Source organism: Cetorhinus maximus, chromosome 19, assembly GCF_964194155.1.
Source record: "Cetorhinus maximus chromosome 19, sCetMax3.hap1.1, whole genome shotgun sequence".
Taxonomy (NCBI): Eukaryota; Metazoa; Chordata; class Chondrichthyes; order Lamniformes; family Cetorhinidae; genus Cetorhinus; species Cetorhinus maximus.
In genome coordinates, this window is record NC_135897.1 from 46,525,247 (window position 1) to 46,540,911 (window position 15,665).

The 15,665-nt window shown below is 43.1% G+C and overlaps 1 protein-coding gene across 1 annotated transcript in view; it reads right to left on the reverse strand.

Moving 5' to 3' along the window:
• Positions 1 to 7,433: 7,433 nt before the first annotated feature.
• LOC144693772 (transient receptor potential cation channel subfamily V member 6-like) overlaps positions 7,434 to 15,665 on the reverse strand; it is a 65,391-nt gene continuing 57,159 nt past the window's right edge. Inside the window, exons 11-15 of the mRNA XM_078563790.1 lie at positions 12,336 to 12,501; positions 10,754 to 10,820; positions 9,657 to 9,925; positions 7,683 to 7,792; positions 7,434 to 7,590 (exon numbers count right to left, since the gene is read on the reverse strand). Coding sequence (XP_078419916.1) covers positions 7,434 to 7,590; positions 7,683 to 7,792; positions 9,657 to 9,925; positions 10,754 to 10,820; positions 12,336 to 12,501 — 769 coding nt within the window. The remainder of the gene's footprint in view (positions 7,591 to 7,682; positions 7,793 to 9,656; positions 9,926 to 10,753; positions 10,821 to 12,335; positions 12,502 to 15,665) is intronic.

Sequence of the window (15,665 nt, forward strand, 5' to 3'; positions counted from 1 at the left end):
TCCTCTTGTGTATCCGAGGATTTGGCCAGGCTCCTTGAGGGGAAGGAGCACCTGGAGGGAGGTCGAGGTGCCCTGTTTCCCTCTCACATTGCCGCTGCAGGAACTCACCCATGGCTACTGCGATGGAGTGCAGGCCTGTGCGCATCTCCACGTTCTGCTGGACCAGGGTCTCCATGGCGTCCACCATCCTTCCCATGGGGATCTCCATACGCGTACATGCGGGTACCACTTCATCAAAGAGCAGGCGGATGCACTCCTCCGGCCTGCGTGCCACTCTGTTGAGGGCTCCCAACAGCTCTCCGTGATGTTCTCCCTCCTTCTGCTGGCCCTCCACAATGAGTTGGAAGGCTGAATCCAGAGGCTTATCATCTGACTCGGACCTCACAGGTGCCTCTTCCCCAGAAGTCCTCTGAGTGCCGGGGAGCTCGGCCAAACTTGCCTCCTCCTGCTGCAGACACATGTCCGTATGGTGACCACAAGATTGTGAACCCAAGCCTGCTCTAGATCTAGATCCCACCAAGGTGTGTGTCTCTGCACTGGTGGAGGGTGTGGGTAAGCGCTATGATGGGACTTCCAAGCTGCTTATTTCCAGTTCTTCAATGGAGGAGGTGTCCTCTTGGCTGGTGGTGAGGACCTGAATGGAGCTGAGGGACTGGCTGGCTGAAGGTATCGGTCGCTTGGCAGAGCTCTCAGTGAACCAAAGTAGAGGTAATTAGTGCACGGCAGCAGAGTCAAAAGCAGGAGAGAGAGCACTCAGTTGCATTGAGAGAGGGATGACATGGTGCAGGATTCTCACGAGAGTGTTCACCGCCGACCTCACTGTAACTGCAGGCATGGTCCATGTCCTCACCAGTCAGCGCGATGGCACACTCTTCAAAGTGAGTGAGGGGCCTAAGGTGGGCCACTCCACCTTGGTCTGGGACCTCTCCCTGCTGCTGTAAGCCAGCTTCTCCTGCATGAAAACAGATGGAGAGAGTGTTAGCAGGACACAAGGAATGATTGCGTGGTGAGTGGAGCCATGGATGGGATGAGGATTGAATTTGAAAGGGTATGAGCCTGATGGAGATGTGAGGGTGTGTGTGAGAGTTTGTGGTTTTGTCCCTTGAGGTGTGAGATCCCTGTGGATGTGTGGTGAGTTTGTGATTTCAAAGTGATGACAGTTCTAATTCTTGGCGGAATGGATGAGACCATTCATGTTCTTGCTGCATTGGGAGGCTGTCCTCTTTTGCAGGGCGTTGGCGCTGACCACAGCTTCCACTGCCTCCCATGCTGGATTGGTGACTTTGCTTGCTGGCCTTTGCCCAGAGCAGGGGTAGAGGATACCATAGCAGGTGTCTAGCAGGTGTCCAGTAGGTGCCTCAGGGAGGCATCATTAAATCTGTTTCCTCCCTTTGGCAGCCAGCAGTTCCCAGCAGCTTCCTTCCCTTGAAGCGTGCCAGCTCTTTGCAGCGGCAGACTTTAAAAATGGCGATAAAAACAAAAACTACTGCGGATGCTGGAAATCCAAAACAAAAACAGAATTACCTGGAAAAACTCAGCAAGTCTGGCAGCATCGGCGGAGAAGAAAAGAGTTGATGTTTTATGAGGACTCGAAACGTCAACTCTTTTCTTCTCCGCCGATGCTGCCAGACCTGCTGAGTTTTTCCAGGTAATTCTGTTTTTGTTTTAAATATGGCGCCCGGTTTTCTGAAGGCGTGAGGTGACGACGGGACGGGTGAATCAGAGGATGCCCCACCAGTGATCCAACATGTTTCCCGGGAATGCATAATGAATGAGGCAGGAATGGAATGATATGGCACGAAAATCTCCCATTCCAGCCAGTGGGTAAAGCACCCTTTTCCCACCCACTGCGGCACTTTGTGCAAATCTGGGATAATTCCACCCTAAGTCCAGTGGGTGGCTGTAAAGTCGGTGTGATTCCCGCTGGGCAGCAGGACAGCTGAACATGCGCGATCTTCCGGTGTTCAGCTCATTAATTCTGCAAAGAGCTCAGCGAATCTCATGGCTGGATGGGCAGTAAGTCGCATACCCCATTGTTACCTCACGGGGTCGAAGATCCTGGTGCCACATCTAAACAGCAGCTGGACAACTTTCACCCTTCCCCGGTCTCTTGAACATGCTGCCTGGACAGTCTTTCACCTATGCCCTCTGGTCCTTCCCTCTGCCCTCTGCACCCCCCAGTCCTGCCTCTGTCTTACCCCCTAGCATTACCCCCCCCCCCCCACCCCCCATCCCGCCCCATTGCTGGTCAAGCCTCCTGTGCCCAACATTGGTACAGCTTATGCTACAGGCACCTGATGCGTAGTAGTGATGCTTTAAAAGGAAGATGAAAGCTTCTCTATTGACCTCAGAGTCATGGATGAAGTGAAGCTCGCTAGGCATGCACCACTTATATATAGTCATGAAATAGAATGCTCTAATCACCCACTGGTAGGGAACGTATTTTGGAGGTGGAATGCGATTCCAGCGAGTTGGCCTTTGAATGAGCATTCATGAGATGCTAATGAATGCTTATGGGAAACTGTCTTTAACCTTCCTTGAAAGTCGGGAGAACAAAATTCCAAACTATTTTCCCGCCGTCGGGAACCTGATTTTTTGACTCATGCCAAATTAATTGCCCCCGCCTGCCATGATTCCCAGTGCTAGTGGGAGCAGAAGTTTCCATCCTATATGCGTATAATTTAGGAACCTCTGTATACACTTACCCAAAACATCATCTTCTTTAACTAATAGCAAATTTTTAAAATGTATTGTTCTAACAAGATGAACACTTGAGTGTAGAAGGACAGTGAGGCTCATTCACTGAAGTGACAGCCACATTAAGATCAAAATACCATTTCTGTTCATAACTCAATGTCACCAGAGTGGTTATTGGGGTAAGTATGAAATGATTAAAATCAATACCATATATTTCAAATGACTATGAACAGCTAAGTGTATATTTTTAAGTGAGAACAGGGGAGAAAATGAATAGAAAATGTATTCCTTATACTTCCCTTTTCCTCTAAGTAGCTGTATGCTTTCGCTTGGAAAAACCTGATTTGTTTGTTTCCAAGTGCGGCCAGCAGTTCATTCATATTTGGTGATAGCTGGGGAAAGAAAACCGAGGCAGCAGCAAACATCCATTGCACAAAAAGGGGTGGGTAAATTCCTGCAGTTCTCCTTCTTGGCAGGGGAGCTGGGGAGCTTCTGGGAAAATTCACCCCATGATTAAAAATGCAGAAGGAGCTCTAGGTGAGAAATACAGATCAAACATGCAAACAGGGGAGAACAGGGACAAGCAGAATGAAAATAAAGTGCAAGGAGGAAACAATGATGAACAAAAAATGATGAGGAGAGCTAGAGAAAGCAAGGTGGAGCAAGATAGCAACACAACAGTTGATTTTAGAAGCAAATGCAATTAAAACACAAAGGCAATAATTTCCATATTAAAGCTTCCTTGAATGAAACTTAAACCACATAACTATGGCACAGGCATCTATCTGACAATGCAGACCTTTGCCCAGGTATGCCTATCCAAAAGGAATAGGCTAATTCTAATCTGGGCAATATCAGATTAGTAAATCTGATAAGTAAAAGGTAAAGCCGATACAAGCTTTATATGTCAGCAATAAAGAAAAGAATGAACAGCAAAGTGAGGAAGGCCTAGAATTATCTTCAGGAAAGAAGAACGGTCTCGCCAGGGGAGAGACGGGAAGTCAACTTTTGGCTGCTCTCCAAGTTTTCACATCCTGCTCATGACGATGCCTGGAAAATGCAAACCAATGTTGTAGTGGATTAAACTGGGTTAGCACATTGGCTGGTCTTTTCTGGCTTCTGGCTTTAAATCTGGCCTGGAATGATGGAATAGAAGGCCATCTGTTGACTATAAGGATCTCACATCAAATGAATGTGGGTAGTCTCAATCTTGTTTCTAGTGGGTATGCATCACTACCCGATTTGGCATTAATTGGCACTAAATCTGGCATAGTTGACAGAGAAGCTGCGGATAGTTACTGTGAAAAAGTCAAAAATGATTACTTTGGATGTAATAAAATGTATTTATCGTAGATTATCTGATAAGATAAATGAAAGAAATGTGACCTTGCACCAAATTTTGTTGTGTCCAGCCTGTGAATCTTTAATGTTTAATGGAAAATGTTCCAGCCTCTTTGATCTTAATGAGTTCAAAATTCATTAAATATATTCAACATTTGAATTTTCTAGAAAATATATTTGAAGGAGTAATATGCTACCAAAATGTATCCATTTAAAAGAAGTTTAGTATTAAAGGATTGAAAATAAAAATGACTGAAATCAGATAATCTTGCAATATTAAACTTTATTCCATGACATAAGTACACCGATTCCCACATTCTGAGGAGACCAAATTTAACTGCACTTTTTTGACTAAACAAAGACCTCTAACTTTAAAACATTACTATCATTTGTACAATATAGCATCAACAAATGGTTTGCTCTTAACAGTAAAAGAAGATTACACAACAGTTGATTTTAGAAGCAAATGCAATTAAAACACAAAGGCAGTAATTTCCATATTAAAGCTTCCTTGAATGAAACTTAAACCACACAACTATGGCACAGGCATCTATCTGACAATGCAGACCTTTGCCCAGGTATGCCTATCCAAAAGGAATAGGCTAAATCTAATCTGGGCAATATCACCCTGTCAACCTCCCCCAAACACCAGAAAAGTTAAACATTTGTATTCTCAGCCCTTTTACACCTCTCCCTATTTGCTACTTTTAGAGGCAATTTGATCTTCAGCTCTTGGACTATCAAGAACTAGCCACCAGCAGGAAGAACAAATTGAAACTCTCTGTCATACAAATCAGGGCCTGGATTTTCGCAACAACAGAGAGCCTCTCTGTCATTGCAAAAATGGTGGAAGAGCCTGAATCCAGAAGTTCTGCCCCCAAACACAACGGCTACGGGGTTGAGAATGGGCCTGGGTTGGGATTTGCACATGTGCATTTTCATAAAGGCAGTTACCCATATAAATCAGCAGCTTTCTCCACTCATTTGTGATCTTGGTGTGACAGGTGTCCAAACTTGACATGCATAGATTAGACCTGGTAGGAGCAGGTCTGAACTTCGTAGATCCATTTGGATAGCCAGGGTATCCTTTTGGAGATGTAAGGTACCGTTCTGGATATGGTCCCAGGACCTTTGGGAAGGTCATGTGCCCTTTGGGGAGTTCATATGCCTTTTGGAGAGGTAAGGTGCCCTTCGGGATACTAAAACTAGGCATGAATGTGTGTACAAAGTGCATAAACTCATCGGAACTGTGAAGCTTGTTGGAGCTATCAAAAACAACTGTCAAAAGTGTCAAAATGAACTATCAAGAAGAGCTGTCAAAAATAACTGTCAAAAGTGTCAATATGAATTGTTAAAGGGAGCTATCAAGGCATTTAAAAACCCTCCCTTTAACTCTTTATAAAAACCTGCCTGGAGTGTTAAAAATTATTGCTTCTGTTTCACACTGCCTGTTGACACAAGCCTTAGAGCTACCATTACTGGATTAGAGCTGCATGGTTGAGTTCATAACCTCCCATTATCACAGTAGGGTGCCTGCAATTACACAGTATGATTTACAGCCCCAAGCGTTTATGGGCTCTTTGAAATGGGACTATGAATTCCAATGCTTGTTTTTATAAGGGATTATGCAATTGAATGAAATATTTGTTGTTTATAAGGGACAATACAGTTGAAGGAATGTAAATGTATTAAATATGTTTTTTTATGAATGATTGTTTTTTAAATAAAGTCTGCAATAGACACTTGGAACTTTATTTTATTTAATCTCAGAATGGGTCCTGAGGCCTGCCTACAGCGGATACTGGGTCAGCTGGCATGATAGGTGTAAAGGCAAAGGGTGTGGGGGGGGGGTGGCATGGGTTGACGTGAGTTGGCATGAAGGTGACACGGGGCTATAAAGGGCCATGGAGGGTATGAGGGGTCATGAGGGTAGGCAGAAGGGCATAGGTTTCCATGGAGATTGTGAGAGGCCATGGGGGGGTGGGCAGAAGGGCATTGGTTGGCATGGAGGGTATACAGGACCATGATGGGGTAGGTGGGGACATAGTTGGCATGGAGGGTATGAGGGGCCATGTGGGTTGGGTGGAGACTATGTGCGGCCATGGGGTGGTGGGGGCATGAGGTGGGATGTGTTGACATGGATGGAGCTTGGGGAGTGTGCACAGGGGTGAAGGGGTGTAAGAGCTGAAGGATGTTTTATGTTTTGCTTTTTTTAAAAAAAAACTTCAATACAGTACTCATGCACCAAGGTAGGCCCACTACCCAGCCCACTTCCGCACCTGGCATCCTCCACACTGGTTACAGGGTTGCCTGGCCTGATTGCCAGAGAACCCCGCCAGCCCAGAATGAAAATATGTCCTTTTGGGCCACTTTCTCCCGGATCAGATTTGTGGGGCCGGGAAATGACCCGACTCTGTGCTCCCAAACTGGGAGCAAAAATCCCAGCCCAAATGTCAGTGAGGACGCATTTTCTCTCTCTCATTTTTACTGCAACTCTAAGTGAAGACAAATAATGAATTAAGTGGACTCTGGCAGTGCTGCAATCAGTAATACAACAAATAAATCTTAATGACCCTTCACAAGCTTGAAACTTGGGGGGAAAGTTTCCACTGAAGATATGAACCAATTTAGAACTCACACTGAGTTGAACTTCTGTCTGCAGCAATAATTATGCTTCCATCTCTATTTTTGATCTATTTTTGATGTTGACTGTTAATCCAACAACTGAATGGAAAACTCTGGTCTTAATAGCATTGTTCCACTGTGCTCACCTATATGATTCCAAACTTACCCAATCCTATGATAGGTCATTTTTAAAAATCTACAGACCACTTTTCCTTACTTTAAGAAATTTGTCTGGGGTAAAATAAAATCTTTGTATTTCTCAGTGGGTTCTACTAAAGTTATGATGGAAAATAGGAGAATTCCTGCAAAAATGTTACCCATTTGTGTTCAAAAATATTCTCTGATTGTAAAAACACAAGTCCAATTGATTGTTTTAAAATAACACTTCATTCACTCAGTAGAATATAGAATATTTCCAAATAAATGCTAAATGCATACTACAGCTGACTTAAGGGAGGTATCAGCAGGCTATAGTCTGAAATTTACTGTCATATAGTACTACTTTACGAATGGCTTAACATGTTTATATTGAAGTCCACTCTCTATTTTAACAAAAGCATTTAAAGTGACTTAATTTTCACAGTGTTAAATGAGAGAAAGAGGATTTAAAATGAGCATGTTAAGTGCTTGTCTAATCGCTCACAATAAATTGTAGGTTTATATCAGTGTACAGTATTATCATTTGAATAGTATTGCACAGTGCAAATAGCAAAACTGAGAAAAATATATTTTGGACCCATGAATGGTGATCCATTTGAAGAAAATGCTTTCTAAAAAGAGGTAGACTCAGAAGAATCTCTCATGCTTATGATTTTTGCAAGATTTTTTCGAATTGCGTCCCAACCCAGATGGTGTGAATACTTCTGTGCGTTCAATGCTGGGACTTGCACTTTTGCTCCCACTGTTTCAGTAAGAATTTCTTCAACCCTGTAATAAAAAGAATAACTTAGATAAATGAAATTTGTATTTGAAATGCAAAAATGAATAAGTAAGATACTGACATGTAATTTTTGGATTACCCAATATACCACTTGTCATCATCAAAACCCAAAGATCTTCCTGGAACTCCGGAGCGGATCTTCAGAAATACTGGCACACGTCGTTCTAGAAGCAATATGGTGGCAGCGATCTGAAAAAGATGACCTAGCAATTTAATCTCTAATACTTGGAATGTTTTATACTATTACCATTTTAATTTCTAATACAAAGCAAACAAAAGACATTGGAGAACATGGACACAAATCCTGCTCCTTCCTCCTATATCCTCACTCACATGCACACTGATAACAGCAGTACATCTCATTTAAAAGCTAATGGCCCAGATTCTGCCTTCCTAAAGGACATTAGTGAACCAGATGTGTTTTTATAACCATCTGTGATAGTTTCATGGTCACCATTACTGAGATTGGCTTTCAAATCCAGATTTTATTAATCAATTTCAAATTCCACCAGCTGCCACGGTGGGATGTGAGTCAATGTCCCCAGAGCACTAGCCTGGGTTGCCTGATTACTAGTCCAGTGACATTATTACTATGCCACTGCCTCCCTTGTGTCAGGGTTGTTTGGAGGGGAACTTGCAGGTAGGGGTGTCCCCACATGTCTGCTGACCTTGTTCTTCTAAGTGGCAGAGGTCATGTGTTTGAAAGGTACTGTCAAAGGAGCCTTGGCAAGTTGCTGCAGTGCATCTTGTAGATGGCACACACTGCTGCCACTGTGCATCAGTGGCGGAGGGAGTGAATGTTTAAGTTGATGGATGGGGTGCTAATCAGATGGACAGCTTTGTCTTGGATGGTGTCAAACATCTTGAGTGTTGAAGCCGCAATCATCTATGCAAATGGAGAGTATTCCATCACACTCATGAATTGTGCCTTGTAGATGGTGGACAGACTCCAGGGAGTCAGGAGGTGAGTTACTCACCACAAAATTCCTAGGCTCTGACCTGTTCTTGTAGCCACAGTATTTATATGGCTGTTGCAGTTCAGTTTCTGGTCAATGGTAACCCCCCAGGATGTTGATAATTAACTAATTCAGCTGATTTTTCAGCTTAACAAGGATGGGTGGGGGTTCAGTTATAGGTTGGAGATGTGTTCCATATATGGACAAGCATATTGTAATGATATTTAAATTATGGTAAAGGTAGGTCATTGTGTCAGGCTTTTGAGCCATAAGGTAAATCCAATTGTAGAACTCCTGCTCCCACTCCAACTGTGATCACCTAAATCAGTACACGTCAATGATTGAACTCAGCAGTTTCCTGATTGGTGTAACCTAGTACTGCAACATACAATGCATTTATTAGGAGGGTATTGGAGGAGAATTGATCAAAATATGTATTACAATATTAGTCTGCTTTTTCTGCACTATATGTTTGAAATGGTTAACTTGAAGTTTGGTGATTAACTCTTAATATACTAACTACAGTAATTTAAAGTACTAACTCTGCAAATCATATTATTTACCTAGCTGGTGCATTTGTACTTAAACGAGAGTGAACAACTTCATGCCTGCTTATTTTCTGTGCAACAAGGTAGATTTTGCCAAATGGCAAATTCTCACCTGTTGCAAGTTTATAATTGAAAATCACAGGCAACGTACCCAGAAATTCAACAGGCACTCACTGCAGATGAGGAATCTCCTCATGGGTGAAGACTGGAAAAAATCTATTCTAAATTCTGACAGGAAGTTGTTTACTAACTTTCATTACCAAATTTGATTCATTACAATGTTGCCTTTCTCTTATAAATTAAGTATCATGGTAGCTATGCGTTTAACTTACAAAATTGACAAATTAGTCACTATAGACAACTGATTCAAGTACTGCAGTATACATCTCTCACTGTAATATTAGAAATAGGCAAACCCACTTGTTCCAGTCAAGGATGGGGTGTCAGTATTTCCAATTAATTAGATCACTTCCTACGTGATTATGTTTTCTGCTTTCTAACTTTTCAATTTGTCTAGTTCATAAACTGGATTAAAAAAACTTAGCTTACCTGCACTTTCCAAAGTTCCTCTCTTTCGTATGCAATTCTCCAATATGTGTCATCCATCATTGCAATCAACAAATTTAACAGCAAAAGGTACACAAAGATCATGTATAGAACATAGCCAGTATATATAATACTGGGAGTAGGCCTATCATACGGAACCGGAAGATCAATTAAGCCCATCATTAGCTCAACTGTGGTGTACATGGTCATTGAAAAGTCCCTGAAATACGGATAATTTCTCAAATCCAGAGTCTGAAACATAACATAAAAAGCTGCAGGACAAAAGCAAAAAAAAACAAAGCCATGTGAGATTTGTTTTCAATTAAAATGTCAACAGTGAATACTGCAGCAAAGTGAATTTTAGAACTTTCTATGGGTCGGAAGAAAAGGGAAAAATTATGCACAAATGTGTGGTCTACCCAGGCCTATAATATTGGAAATGTCTTCATTAACAATGCAATGTAAACAATTCCATATTTTAGTCTCTGCTGGGATTAGAAACTACTCAAAATCACTTACACGTGGGGATGCAGTTTAGTATTAGGGTGAATGCTTTGTACGCAGGTGGACCTGGGTTCAATTCTCATCATTTCCATTCAACGTAGTGTTCATGTTGGATCGAATTGTGAAAAAGGTTTTATGCACCTGAAGTGCCATAACCTGCAGGGCTTCAGACCCAATTCTGGAAAGTGGGATTAGGCTGGGTGGCTCGTTTTCTGGCTGGCGTACACATGATGGGACAAGTGGCCTCTTTCTGTGCCATAAACTTTCTATGATTCTATGCAGAGACTCTAGTCACTTTTTCTAATTCTGTTAACCAGCTTCAAATCTAAAGGAAATCATTTATTTAGCATTGCCTTAGCACACTCAATCCATATCCAATATGGAATCTTGTAACTAAACTTTTGAATGAAATCAAACTATTTGGGGGGTGGGAGGTGGGTGGTAAGCAGACCTCATTCTTTTTAATTACATTACACAAATGTTTGGTTTTTAACTTTCTCAGACGTTTACAGAAGGAGGCCATTTGGCCCATCATGTCCATTGTGTTTATTTTAATCAGCTACCTAAAATAATTTTTATCAAGCTGAGGCACATACCAGAGGTAAATCCAGTGATACAGATAAGTACCAGGCAGCACCATTGCATAAAATCACCAAAAATTATCTGAAAGGAAATAACAACCCACAAACATGATACTTAGGAAGTCACATCATGTTACAAATTACTTAGCTTTAGTTGGTGACTAGATAACCCAAAACCTAAGTAGAATTTCAAAAAATATATGTAAATTGGAACTTTGTTGAATTTTAACTTTAATTTTACATGGCAAGTGGCAACACTGGAGGAAATGTCATCCAGGAATTTATCACACTATTATTTTTCCCTTCTTACTTCTGTCTCACCCTACACACTCCAAACCTTCTCTCAACAATCTTAACTTGGCTGTCAGTGTTCTTCTTAGCACATTGAAGATTATTTAGCAAATGTTGTCCCATCGCGGAATCATATCTAACGTTGGACACTGTGTTTTGAGTTTTGCAAGCATGAGTCGGTTGGGTACAGTCTGTACCTTGCCCATTGCAAACAGCAACTGGGACATGTAGGATAATGGCTACCCTAATCAGATTACTCTGTGCTGTATATCATGCAAACTCATGAATGGGCCTAAGGCTGTCACTTCCATCCCCGAAAAAGTGCCCAGTCTACCTCAGATTACCCTGGAAGGTTACCTTTTGAACACAAGTGGCATTCATCTCTAACAGGATGCTGCCGTCAAGCTAAAAATATGTACTGCCTATCACACAAATGAGTAATGTGGTATATTAATTTCAGTGCCAGTGTGATGCTAGGTATGTAGGCCTTACATCCGAAAGACTGATGGATTGTATCAAACAGAATTCCCAACGATTGTTCGCGATTGGACGTTTGCTAAATAATCCTCAATGCGCTAAGAATTGAGCTGAGAACAAATTTAAGATTGTCAACTGGGCTCGCAAAGTGGGACATTTGTGCGTACTGGAAGCTATATATATTAATACACTGGGCCTTGTTCTTCACAGACAGAAAGAACATGTACATACATTGCGTCTGTTTTAGCTAAAGAAAATATGTGACAGCCATTCGCTGACTCATTCCTCAGGGCAGTACATTGACCAATCAGGGTCAAACTACCTGGTTTAAATTTCAAACAATGCTTGGCAGTTAACTGTCAGCCACCATCAGTGGCGTATTCTCCATGGCAACGCTACTTGCCAACCAATCAGCACTCTCTTCACATACAGCACAAATTGATGTTTCCCCCTTATATTGGTATTCATGCGAGTGTCCTGATGAGTGCAAGACGAAAAGCTTAGACATCTCTCTTTTTTCAGCAATACTCAAGTTCTGTACTGCCAAATGACTACTTCTTAAAATATTTACTACTTGAGCTCCCCAAACGTTCAATGGTCATTGAGAAAACAAGAAAATAATGCCGAATTTCACTGGGTGGGTAGCAACATAATTGAGTTCTATAATAATGCCTCTGATGGGAGAGGTTTAACTGAAAACGAGATGGGAGTGAAATGTTTAGGGTGACCCATCAGCAGACAACTTGTTGGTAGCCGGGGACAATATAACTATTTTCAACCTGTTAAGATGTTTCCACTTTTATTAAAAGATTTCAAATAGCTTTTTTACCTTTTGAATCATAATGGAAAACTGTCCAAGCATTTTAAAACCTCTCGCAAAATAGATGGTGTTACACCACCCAATGATCAGAGCCAAAGAAATTGGAACTGCTTCTTCAACATTACCGAGGATTCTCATGATAACGGCCACAGCAATCAATAGGGAGTAACAAACCCTGGAACCACAGGAAATCATAGTTTGGCTTTTTATAAATCATGAGTTTTCTAACTGTTTTATATAGATATACATTTCACATGATATATTAAATATTTTGCACCATACACTGGCAGTAAAAAAAACATTTAAGCCCTGATTTTCTGCATCTAGTAAACTGAGAGTTGGGCTTTTCCATGGTGGCCCACATTGGCAATGTGGTGGGCTGGCCTCACTGAATTTCATAAGTTAGGTTCCTCTTCTTTATTTGAATACAGTCATGACTGGAAGCTGATTGTCTCCAAAATGCAAAACTGGGGGCCAGATTTTCATCGTCAAGTTGGGTATCGGGAGGTGGGAATTTTCCTGACCCCGCGATCCTCTCTCTGATGTGGAGGAGCCCACCTACCCTATTTTCATGCCAGGAAGACAGGCTCATGATGGAGACTGGCCTGCCAAATCTGAAGGCTCCATGAAGCTGGAAAGGGGCTTGGATGCAGAGGCGGGCAAATTGTTTTGCAGCCCTAATATAAAGGCCCACCTCCGACGCCATTGCTGGGAGTTGAGATGGTGAGGAGACAGCTGACCCAGTACTGTGAAGTCTTCTCTGACCCTTGTCATGCGAATAGTGAACTTTTCTCTGACTCTATGTGAGAGCCAACAGGTTTTTAACTGTGGTAAAGTTAGCCCAGCATAAGCCTACCCTATGAAAGCTGCAAATCCCTTGTTGCTGCCTCCATTTCTCACAAGATTGTTACACATGGCATTGACCCATTTCTGGCAATTGTACCTGCTGTCCTATCAGAAGCACAGTTTAGGGTCTGCTTTCTGCACTCAGCCTTCAGTCATAAGACCTCTAATCCTAATAGCTCACTGGAGAGGTAAAACAGAAGTGCCAAGCCCTGGCACATCAAGCCACCTGGCACTTCATACCATTGTCACACTCCTGCACACCTTATCATCTAATAGATCCATAGAAGTAGTGAAGTCTTGCTTCAATTGTATAGAACCTTGGTTCGACCGCACCTGGAGTACTGTGTGCAGCTTTAGTCTACTTACTTTAAGAGGGATATTATTGCCATAGAGAGAGTTCATCAACCTTGTTCCTGGGTGGCAGGATTATCTTATGAAGAGTGATTAGTGAAACTGGGCCTGTATTCTCTAGAGTTTCAAAGAATGAGAGTGATCTCATTGAAACCTACAAAATACTTAAAAGGGATAGACAGGGTGGATGCAGGTAAGATGTTGGGGAACCAGGGTGACACCATTTTAAAATAAGGGGGGAGCCACTGAGGGCCGAGATGAGGAGAAATACTTCTCTCAGAGGTTTGTGAATCTTTGGAATTCTCTACCCCAGAGGGCAGTGAAGATCAGTCACTAAGCATGTTTAAAACAGAGATTGACAGATTTCTAAATACAATTGATGTAAATGAATGTGGGGATAGTGTGGGAAAAAGGCATTGATGTGGATGATCAGCCATGATTGTATTGAATGGCAGAGCAGTCTCAATAGGCTGAATGGCCTACTCATGCTGCTATGTTCCTATGTCGTGGCCACTCTATCTGCTCTTGCTATGCTGGCATGCAGACAGTCGTGGCAATGCCACATACCTGGCACACAACTAGCCCAGCACCAGTTGTCAGCACCCACTCACTGGTGTCACCCCATTATCCAACCGGACCAATTGATTGTGACTTTTCACACAAGGTGAGTGTGGCTAATGACCAATATGCCTTGTTTGTTGCCATGCCAGAATGTCCCAGAGAAGACCATTAATGGGGAGCCAGGCATCAAGTACACCTCAATTCAGTGACCAGGACCTGGAGCTCCTGGTGCAGTCAGTGAGCAGCAAGAGGGGACATCCTGTAGCCAACAGACAGATAGCTCTCCCAACCACCACAAAACCAGAATGGCTGGAGATTGCAGCAATTGTGAATGCCTCAGGTGAACACAAGCACAACTGCAATCAGTGCCACAAGTGCTTTCACGACCTTCTGTGGTCTGGCAAGGTAAGTGGATCCTTCTGTAGACCAGAGATGGCCATTAATGGTCTCTAAGCAGCATGCCAATATAGGTGGGCCACACATGGCACATGCCTGTCCTGTTTCAGGAGAACTATGTGGACATGAGACAATCGGAAGGGAGACCACTCATGTTGTAAAACGTGTATGACCACTATCAGTTCAAGCCACGTTGATGAGCAGCATATGCCCATACAGGTGTATAATGCCTTTTGCACCTCTTCCTCTTGTCCTTGCAGGAAAAGGTGCATAATGCCAGGGACATGACCCGAGATGGTGTTGGGGTACCGCAGCTGAGGGCAATACTATTGTGGAGGAGAGGGCCATGGAGAGAGTGTGTGTGCCCTGTCACCAGAGCATTGGAGATGGTGAGTCTCCCGTTCCAGGTGCAGTTGGTTGTGGATAAGCCCTACAACAGCATGTTTTCATTGGTGGGAGTGATGGCGTTTAGGAGGGACAGGGATCTGCTGTGGATGATTATCACAAAGGGAGGAAATGGATTGAGGACCAGTGAAAGGGGTTGATGGGTCGAGCTGCAGGCAGGGGCCTTGAGGTGAGTGTCGAATCACTGAATGCTGAGCCCAGGATGGTGTGGATGGTGCCATGATTGTATATCCAGGATGTCAAAGGTTAACTCTCATTACCATCTCTTGTCTCTCACATAACTCCCACCAGCGTGCGGCCATTCCAACAAGTCAGGTGATCCCTAGGGCATCAGGAGGAGGAAGAGATGTCTGCGGATGCAATCTCACATCAGATGATTACACCATCCCCCATCGCAGATACTTGCACTTCGGTGGGCTCTTACATGCGATTAGAGTTGGTGTCACCTGGTGAAGCACACGGCACCAAAGTGCAGAAGGAGGCATTAGAGTCAGAAGCATTCATAGACAGCTCTCATAGGAGGAAGGGCAGTCATGATGATCCTCCAGCAAGCACTGAAGAAGATCCTGAGGCTCAGTGCTTGGAACAGCTACAGCAGATGTGTGAACATCTGACAGAGTTCCTGGGGGCAAAGCAAGCTCATGCTCTGTGAGTGGGAGGAATCCATGGTACAGATGAGATCAATCATGCCCCAGGGGCTCAAGTGCATGAATTCTCTCCTGGAGATAATAGCCATCCTCATGGAGAGCCATACGTGGCAGTACGTGGAGTGCGCGTGTG